We start from the raw sequence: 10,685 nt of genomic DNA, 5'->3' as shown, positions 1-10,685 counted from the left end.
TCTTGGAATATTTTTTTTAATCCTTCATTTTCAGTTTATGTAGGTCTTTTGTTCTGAGGTGAGTCTTTTGTAGGCAGCATATCTTGGTTAGTGATTTTGAATGCAATGGCCATACAATACACATGTTCACTCAACAGTGTCTTCAGTTCCCACTAATTAGAACACTGAAATTGTCATTGTTCATACATGCACAGTCTAGTCGACTCTTCTTGGCTTCCAGGTGCATCAATGTCCCACAAACCATCCCTGTTGTATTTACAATGGCTGGACTTTTTCTAGACAGGTCTTATATAAGTTGAACTATGTTACAGAGTTAAAAAGAAACATCACCTATATACCTATTAGCTTGTCACAAACAGCATCCATAATTTCATAATTGTATTCTAGTGTTTGAATGTAAATGCATCAATTGCATCATTTTTTAATATAATTTTTATTTAATTCTTGTTCAAGTACAGGTTTCTGTCTTATATTCCCAACCCTGCCCGCCCCCCGCCCCATGCTCCCCGCCTCCCTCCCCTTTCCATCCCCCACCCTTAGTTATTGTCCATGTGTCCTTTATACTTGTTCATGTGAGTCCATTCCCTTTTCCCCTATGATTCTCTCCCCTCTCCCCTCTGGACCCTGTCAGCCTGTTCCATATTTGAGTGTCATTGGTCGTATTTTGCTTGCTTGTTTGGTTTGTTTAGATTCAATGGAATTCTATGCCGCAGAAAGGAAGAAGGAACTACTACCCTTTGCAACATCATGGATGGAACTGGAAAGCATTATGCTGAGCGAAATAAGCCAGGTGGTGAAAGACAAATATCATATGATCTCACCATTAACAGGAATCTAAACAAACCAAACATGCATCATATTTTTAAATGTTTACATATTTGTGGAAACATTGCTATTTTTGTTCACACCTATTGATAAGGGTCTTCCAGTTAAAAATCATTGCTTTTTATTGCTTTATTATTTATAATATATTTATAACTTAAACTTTGATTATTTATACTCAGAGAAAGCACTGTTTTCTTTTATAGAGATAGAAACATATTTTTTACACACAAAATAATAAACCAGAATGAATATTTGGTTTCTCTAAACAAAATGTACTATTTGTATTCTTAATATATTTTATAGTGTTCTTGTTAACAAATTCTTTCCTTAAATACATTCTGGTATTCCAATGTGGATATTCACTTTAATTCTCCCTTCCCTATACTCCAAAAGATATTATACATATCTTACTCCAAAAGATATTATACACATGTTATACATATAGGATGGTCTTCTAATGATCATCTATTCTGTTACTATAAAATTATTTATAACATTTGAGCAAATATTACATTTAGGAAAATGCAAAATATCAAGATATTTCATCCTCTGTGTTGTCAAGAATATATTGTTTTGAAGTGACAAAGAGAGAATCTCTTAGTTTTGTATAATACACGTATAAGTAATGGGTTTTTAAATCTCTGGTGGTATTTCTGATTGCTTTTTGATTTTTCTCTCAAAATGTGTCTCTTAATGTAAAAAAAAACAACTAAAATTGTTCTTACTCTGCTTGATGTGTAAATTTAACAACAGATTTTTAGCTTTCTTGTAATTATTTTTATATAGTTCTTTTATAGTTCATTAATTTTCTCAAAATTAGCTGATAGATGTATAATTTTCATCTTACTCAGGTAAATTTGTTCTAAAATAAGCTTGCTTAATTATAAGCAGTAATTATTGTAGTAAAAAATGCTCAGTTTTCTGTAATCAAATGTTTTTTTTAAGATAGAGAAATTTTTCTTGAATGTATTAGAAATCAAGGTCAAACCAATGAGTCACAAAACAATATATTTTCTCTATTAAAGTAATTCCAATCCATCACTTGCATAAATTTATCATAAGTAAAAATATATGACTTCATGAATATTGTAAACAATTATTTGTCAAATAATAATCTTTAAGAATGAGTCACATTTATTCTTGACCTCTGTGTTACCCTTATTTTTTCCTTCTCCTTAGTGGTACATAATTCAAACTTCTGAAATATAAGAAGTAATGAACACTGGGATTAGAGAGTGAGGCAGTCATTGGAAGTTGAGCACATCTAGAGCTTGTCCAAGGCTGAGATTTTAGTCCATTTCAGAGCCTGATAAAGACTTTTACATTTCCTATCTGGACAGTACACCTTTCTGCAGTTATACACCTGCTTCCTTTAACTTGTTGAATACCATGACTTTGCACATGCTAGAGAACTAGTGATTTATAGCTTCACAACTTTCAATCTATCTTTATGTTTCCACTATAGTCATGATGATACAATTTTAAGACAATTTTACAGTTGTACTTTTCTTTTCTAAGAACTTGTGTAAAAATCAAAGTATTTAAACTACTCATATTTCATGATCTTTTTAATACCCTCGCAGTTCAGCAGCAGGAGTCTCTGCAGTCTGTGCCGCTGGGATGCCTGTGTTGAACAGAACATACATGTACAAACTTACTTTAAATATACTAATGTGAGAGCAGATACATGTGTTAAAAGTTTATGTTCCTTATCAATTGCTTTTTATTTGTTTTCTGTTGGTTTGTGTGTATACGTTTATTTATTTGTTTATTTAGAGGAATCAGAATTTGTGACATTAGATTCCAAGCCTCACCTTCTGGATCTTTAAAACAGGGATAATAATGGGTAACCCTATTATAATTAAATGAGCTTTGATACATACAGCATCAAGTAGAAGAGTCCCTCTATATAGTTCATACTTGATAATATTTGCTTAACTTATAATTACTTATAATTTATTTAACTTATAATAATTGTGATAACAACCTTCAAACAAACATATAATTAATAAGATTAAAAAAACATAAGATGATCTAAATGACATGGTTTTACTTTTTCAGGATATTCTTGCCAAAGAAGATAATATGATGATAAAATTGTTGTTTGTTTCAGAAACTTTTTGAAAATCTACTTAATGTGAATAATAGGCTACTCCATTGGATTACTCAAGAAGTGAAATCATTCCCTGTGGGAGCCCGCCAGGCCGCAGGGGACCAAGGACAGAGTCCCCCACTGTGAAAATGGTGGAGGGACTTGGTTTCTGGTCCCTGGAGCCGGGGGGTATCTTGACATCTTCTGGACCTTGTCCTTCTCAGCCTTGAAGGAAAGAACAAGATCTTGGCATATGCGTCATGTTCCAAGGAAGTGATAGTCATGAGGACACTGTTATCTTTGGGCTAATGTTCTCAGGATATGAGAACATCTTGCCCTCTTGATAGCTTTCAGGAGTGTACAAACTTTTGTAAAACAACATTGTTCTCATTTCCTCGCGGCCTTGCTTCAGGCCACTGCAGTTTTGCATATAAGCCAGCAGTTCCTTGAATAAAGTTGCCATTTGCCAGCAGAGCTTATGGTCCTCTCCATTCTTTTAAGTCCCTCGCCTCACCTCGTGACCACCCTTGCTGCTGCGGGCAGCGGCAGAGTGGCGCCCAAACAGGGACAAAGTCATTATCGTTCCAGGTCACAGGATGCATCATTGGAGGATTAAGGACAAAAGCCCAATATTCTTCAGTCTTCACTTGAATCCTCAGCATCCAAAAAAGGCTCAGCAAAATCGCCAGACGTTGGCGTCTTCTCCTGAAATCCTGGGAGCTCTTTGTACTTTGGCTGCCTTTGCACTACTGTTTATACCTTTAATTGTAGTTGGTGTAGCAGATTGAACTGACGCTGGAATAATCTGGACAGGTTGATCGATTGTAACTATCTCATTCATCTGTTGTTCTTGGCTTGCCAATACATATTTTCGAAGAAGCTCCAGATGACTCCAAAGAATTTCTCCCCGAGGGACTCGCTGAAAAAAAATCTTCTTGGTTGAGACTACATAATTCTCGTCCTGAAATGTTGAGTGTGCTGAGGTCTATATCAGTCATGCTGAATTCCTTCATTACCCAAACTACCCAGTGCAAGACCTGGTCTGTGGACCACTGTATAGGATCATAGGGTATCCCAAGGCGCTCCTGCTCTTTCCTGTAACCTTCCAGCGCGGCAGCCCACCTTGTCACTTGCTCCGAGGTTTCATCTGAAATGGTTGTGATGTGTTTTGTGCCATCCAGAGTTATCACCTGAGCCTCCTGAACAAGATGCGCTTCTGCTTCGGCGTGTTGAGCATCTGGGTCAATAACCACTTCGACTGTTTCCGCAGGTTTGACAATCTCAAGGATGTTGAGCTTTGGTTCAATTCCTTGGTAAGAGATTACCTGTACACTAAGCTGTACAGTTCCATCTGTCTTTACTCCTTGGTCAAATAAACTTCGTTCTGGATCCAGCTGGATATCTTGTAGACAGATTTCATGAGCATCCAAAGAACACTGTAGTCTTGGTTCTAGTAGTTTCTTTAAATTGCCTATTGGCTCATTGCTGTCTATGGCCTGGCTTACACATTCAGCTGGGGTGTAGGTTTGTTCTACAATGCTTTCTTCTGTGCACTCTGCCTTCTCTGTTCCATCAATCTCAATTTCTATCAGCTCTTCTGCTTCTCTTTTTGTCATGGTTGAAGTATTTCAACAGCTCAGCCCCGCTCCGGAATCGACCCGGTCGCCCCGCCCGCGCTCCAGAGCCGGCAGAGAAGGGCAGTGGTACGAACTCCACGTGCAGCGTCTCTCCGGTAAAACCTGCAGCTCCCGCGACTCGAAGTGTGAGGCCCCTGGGCCCTTCCCGCGGAATCGGCGCTTAGAAACTCCAACCCCCCTCCCGCCTCCCAGGCACCCTCTAACACTGGGCAATAGCTGCAGTGCCCATGGCCCGTCCTCACCCCACTATTCCCTATTGAATGAATGGTCACACATCAAGATACTGTCAAAACCCTATTTACTCACTAACAATTCTCCATCATTACATCATGAGTTATGGATTGCTATATTGAAAGGACACCCTAATTCCAGGCTGTCAGGGCCCAGTGGGGAGAGTGGAGAGAATCATAGGGGAAAAGGGAATGGACTCACATGAACAAGTATAAAAGACACATGGACAATAACTAAGAGTGGGGGGTGGAAAGGGGAGGGAGGCGGGGAGCATGGGGTGGGGGGCGGGCAGGGTTGGGAATATAAGACAGAAACCTGTACTTGAACAAGAATTAAATAAAAATTATATTAAAAAAAAGATTATAAGCAATCAAAAAAAAAACAAAGTTCAATCCTCATAAATACTTACCCCACTGTATTTCAGCAATAATACTGAGAATCAATGTCCATCACTGCTGTAAGTAACAAACTCTTATTTGCTGGACCAGTTGGTTATTTTGGTGTACTCTTTAGGAAGTCAACAGTTAGGAAAATGATAATAATAATGATAGCAATCTTTATGTTTTGTGCAATCATTTATTTTCACTAGCCATTTGCAGATTTAATGGTTAATTTTTTTACCTTCCAATTTACATCATAAATTGGGAGTTTTCATTTTATAGATTAGAAAACAAAATGTTTCATGAAGTTAATGTTATGTAAATAAGTGGCTGAGTTGCACCAAAATTCTTTTTTTTAATTTTTTACCTAGTACTGTATCTGTTATGTTTTTCTCATTATGTGTCCTCTGTCATAGGTTATTTTCTATAGTCATCTTTCCTTTTTAAAATAGTTAATATTTAAAAGAATGAGACCAAAAATCCTGAGGACCACATAAAGCCATTTTAGTCTTGGCAACATTGTTTGAGCCTATCAAATATGTGAAGCTATCATCCATTTGTAAGCCAACATAGTCACATATATAAATTTAATTTATTCCCTTTATTCCTACAACATAAAAGCACTTCAAAGTTTTGTCAGGAGAAAGGGTCATGGGGACCTCAAACTCTACCACTCAAAGCTTCACTGATAATTCACCTTCACAAAATATTCCTTTTTTTCAAATTCTTGTTAAAAGAATATAGTTGTCTTTGTCAAGTACTTGAAAGAAACTTCATTCATAATAAGTATACCTCTAAAGGTCACTTGCTTGTTATGTAAAAACTTTATTTACAAGGAGTCAAACACTTGTTATGCAAGATGCAAGATGTTCTTGGAAGAACTAGTTACTCTGTACATATAAATATGAGAAGGTAATAAAATGTGGGACTATCCTCTTAAAAATGTACAGACATGCAGTTTCTGCTAAAATGTCTGCTTTGTTACAACCTCAATTACTGACTAATTATTAGCCATGTAGAAAGAGCATGCCAAATTTTGTCACATAGTTTTCATCACAAAGCAACTAATGCATTTTACAATTTTTAATTAAAAATAATTGGTTCTATTTGCAGTATTTTTACTGGTTCTTACCATAATTAATTCACCTGTATATGTAACTAGCATAATTTGAGTCATGTATTAACTAAATGAAGTACTGAACTATTCCATAATAACCCTTGTAGGAGAATAGTTAATGATGTAGTGATTAAATATAACATTTTACAGTAATGGTCAAATGTCAGTCCATTATCAGTTCATACTATGAAGCAAGAAGAGAGCTTTTAATGCACTTCTTTCTAACATGCAGAAGGAGAGAACTCAGCCATCTAAGAAGAAAATTGCAGATTTGGATGAAAAACTGAATAGGAATAATGCTCTAACTAGTTAAGAGCTGCAGATTTGAGTAGTCATTTCTGAGCTGCAGTTAACAAGGACAGTAGAAGAATTCCACAGAGCACTTTGAGCAAGTGCCTAATCACAGGCAGTCTTCTTAATAAAAGGCAATAAAGGTAGTAAGCACCAGCCTAAACAACCCAAACCAGTTCCTTGAAAATAAGGAAGTACTTCAGGTTGTATTTGCAAAAATCCTAATCCTCACCTCACCTCTACCACCTCTGTGGGTCCGTAGTAGCATAAATCCTTTACTGAGACAGAATTTAAGTCAGACAACTAGAATTCACTTGTTGTGTATATGAATGCTTATATATAAACTATATGTTCACATTATGAAAATTAAATTACTTAATCAAATTATAATTTTATCGTGACAAATCTCTAACTCTAATTTTTCTTCATGCAAAACAACAAAACCATGAACTGATATCTATGTCCTGCCCATTAGAAGTAAAGTTCTAGTCCAAGAAAAAACAGAGAAATATCTTGTGGGATTCCTACACAAAGAGACTTATATTTTGCCTCCACATGGTATGAATTATAATGTAACTCTCAGGTAAATATTTACCTCCTTAAAATAGTTTGTAACTATTACTGAATGATTTCATCATTAGCATTTTCACATTCCAAACTGTTTTATCCTCCAAAGTAAAATTTGCCATTTTTTTCTGTATAAGCTTGCCAAATTCAAAGGACTTTCAACAAATTCATGTCCTGCTATGAATACAACACATGTCAGTTTGTTTACTATATTTTATTCATTATATTATTACAGTTGCCCTATTTTTTAATCTCCTTTATTCCCTTCTTTCCTATATCCCTCCTCCCACCATTATCCACCCCCCTTAGTTCATGTCCATGGGTCCTACATATAAGTTCTTTGGCTTCTCCATTTCCCATACATTCTTAACTTCCTCCTGTCTATTTTGCTTCTACAATTTAAGCTTCTTATTCCCTGTACCTTTTTCTCCATTCACTCCCCACCCACTCCTGGTGGATAACCCTCCATGTGACCTCTATTTCTGTGAAAATATTCCTATTCTAGTTGTTTGCTTAGTTTGTTTTTTTCTTTTTTTAGATTCAGTTGTTGATGGCTGTGAGTTTGTTGTAATTTTAATGTTCATAGTTTTGATCTTGTTTTTTTTTTTCCTAAATATGTCCCTTTAACATTTCATATAATGAGGGCTTGGTGATGATGAAATCCTTTAAGTTAACCTTTTCTGGGAAGCACTTTTTCTGTCCTTCCATTCTAAATGAAAGCTTTGCTGGAGAGAGTAATCTTGGATGTAGGTCCTGCCCTTTCATGACTTCAAATACTTCTTTCTAGCTCCTGCTTGCCTGTAAGGTTTCTTTTCAGAAATCAGATGATAGTCTTATGGGCACTCCTTTGTAGGTAACTGTCTTCTTTTGCCTTGCTGCTTTTAAGGTTCTGTCCTTATCTTTAATCTTGGGTAATGTAGTTATGACATGACTTGGAGTGTGCTTTCTTGGATCCAACTTTTTTGGAAGTCTATGAGCTTCTGGGACCTTCTGGAGGTATATTTCCTTTGCCATATTGGGAAAGTTCTTCTTAATTATGTTTTCAAAGAAGTTTTTCATTTCTTGCTCTTCCTCTTCTCCTTCTGACACCCCTATAATTCAGATGTTGGAACATCTAAATTTGTCTTGGAGGTTCCTAAGCCCTCCCTCATTTTTTTTTTTTGAATTCTTGTTTCTTTCTTGCGTTCTGATTGAATGTTTATTTCTTTTTTCTGCTCCAAACCATTTATTTGAGTCCCAGTTTCTTTCCCTTCACTCTTGGTTTCCTGTACATTTTCCTTTAATTCAGTTTTCATAGCCTTCATTCTTTCTTCTATTTTGTGACCATATTCAACCAATTCTGTGAGCATCCTGATTACCAGTGCTTTGAACTGTGCACCTGATATGTTGGCTAGCTCTTCATTATTTAGAAATATTTTTTCTGGAGCTTTGATTTGTTCTTTCCTTTGGGTCATTTTTTTTGGGGGGGGACTCGGTGCACCTGTTACATAGTAATGGTTGGAGCCTTAGGTATCCCCCAGGAAGGGGCAAACCACATGGCTGCGTTGTGGTGCTGTATGTGGGGGAAGGGTCCAAGAGTGAATAATGCCATTTGCTCGGCTCTTGGATGCTTTTCAGTCACTTCCTCTGCTACCTGCAAGCAAATTGGGTCCTTCTGGTGCTGATTCCTGGGTACGCAGGTTTGTCTACATTCTAGGACTCTACGAGTCTCTCCAATGAACTCTCCTGTGAGCCTGGGGGGTTTTCCCACTGCTTCAATACCCACAGGTTTTTTCAGCCAGAGGTTTTGAAGCTTTATTTCCCCACACTGGAACCCTGGGTTCTGTGGTCTGCCTCACTCCCCATTTGTTCCTCTTGGTCTATGCACACACAAATACGGAATTGGCTGCTTCTCCAGCTGCAACCTTTCCTACCCTGGTCCTCCAGCCACCACCTTGTTGTGGGTTCTTTCCACCCCACGTGCTCCTCCTACCGGTTTGTATGAATGTTTTTTCTTTAACTCCCTGGTTGTTAGACTTCCATACATTTCAGTTTTCTGGCAGTTCTGGTTATTTTTTTTTAAATTTGTTGTTGCCCTTCTTTTGGTTTTTTAAAAAAGGCAAACTATATCTACCTATTTCTCCATTGTGGCCAGAAGACCACATGTCAGTCCTTGAAAAATGGTTTGACTCAGTCTGCTCTCAATCCCTTTAGACATCATAGTGTTTTATGGCCCATATTGTGTGAGTTTAACTTTCTTTTATTTTACATATTTTTAAGTTCATCCTTCTCCAAAATCTCATAGACATTTCCAAAACAAGTGGATTAGTATGATTGTCATGGCTGTTATAATGTCTCTGCAGACATAGAGTCTAGCATGTATGGAAAATAAAAAATAACCTTGAAATGTTTGCATTGAGGCAAAAATTAGCTTGATAACCTCAGTTACCTTTCCCCTAATGACCATAGTTAATTGAAAGATCTAAAATAGCTACAGAAGTGTATGTAGTTAATGTTATACATAGTCTTGGTATCTTTCCTCTCCACACTTGAAAAAATATATTAAGTTGTATTTAACATCTGAAGGGTTTCTTTGGCCCCTTTGTACTGGTTTATATTAGATTACTACGTGAAAAATACAACTGATCAGTCACTACCTTCAACAGACTGGGAGGCTATATGATTTAATGCACTTAAGATGTTAACAACCTAGTGGTGGAAGCATAACGCCCACTGATTTAGAGTCAGAGTATTGTAGGTGAAAGATGGAGTAATTGAAGCCCAAGAATGTAAGTGACTTGATAAAATACCACCCTTAGTTAATGACTCAGAGAGAATAAAGTTCCACATTTCTCCTCAATACCTACATCCAATGCCAGAGACCCAAATCTGGAGATCACCCTATGCTTTCTTCTTCAATATAATATTTCAGTAAGACACTCTGTAAATTCAGTTCCCCCAGATATGGAGTCTGAGTGGAGGATTCTCATGCAAATGAAAACTTTAAGGGTATTCTATCAGGAAAAACTTATGAGGAAAAAATAGAGAAGGTGATGTATCAGTTTGCCTAAGATGCTGTAACAAAATATCACAACTGGATGGCTTAATCAACAGAAATTTATTTTCCCACAGTTGTATAGACTAAAAATCAAAGATCAAGGTGCAGATCAATTCAGTTCCTGGGGAGACAGACTGGCTTGCAGACCACTGCTGTCTCCGATGTGCTCACAAAGCCTTTTCTGTCTGTGCTCTGAGTAATCTCTGATATCTCTTCATCCTCTTATAAGGACAGGAATTCTATCAGATTAAGGAATCACACTTATGACTTCATTTAACCTGAATTATCTCTTTCAAAGGCCCTATCTTCAAATATAATCACCTTGGGAAATAATACTTCGACATAAGAATTTCCAGGACACACAGTTCAGTTCATAACTGGAAGGAAAGCCAAACGGCGATGCAGTTTTAGGTGAAGTCTAGTCATAGCTTGATTCAGAGGGAAGTAGAAATTGCACAGAATTAATCTTGTTGAGGCTCAAGAACTAGGCTTTTGTACCAGTTCTCTC

The 10,685-nt window shown here is 36.9% G+C and overlaps 1 protein-coding gene and 1 pseudogene across 1 annotated transcript; one reads left to right on the top strand and one right to left on the bottom strand.

Moving 5' to 3' along the window:
• Positions 1–3,590: 3,590 nt before the first annotated feature.
• LOC118987694 (GA-binding protein alpha chain-like) lies at positions 3,591–4,743 on the bottom strand. The gene is given in 2 exon segments (XM_037046910.1): positions 3,591–3,845; positions 3,847–4,743. Coding segments are annotated over 2 exon segments (942 nt in total). The 5' UTR covers positions 4,534–4,743.
• Positions 4,532–10,685, top strand: part of LOC118987693 (ubiquitin carboxyl-terminal hydrolase 28-like) — a 66,313-nt pseudogene continuing 60,159 nt past the window's right edge.

The sequence above is a fragment of the Sturnira hondurensis genome, unplaced genomic scaffold (assembly GCF_014824575.4).
Source record: "Sturnira hondurensis isolate 20B ecotype Veracruz unplaced genomic scaffold, ASM1482457v3 Scaffold0005329, whole genome shotgun sequence".
Lineage (NCBI taxonomy): Eukaryota > Metazoa > Chordata > Mammalia > Chiroptera > Phyllostomidae > Sturnira > Sturnira hondurensis.
Note: the sequence above shows the minus strand (reverse complement) of the source record. Positions and strands in the feature narration are given on the sequence as shown.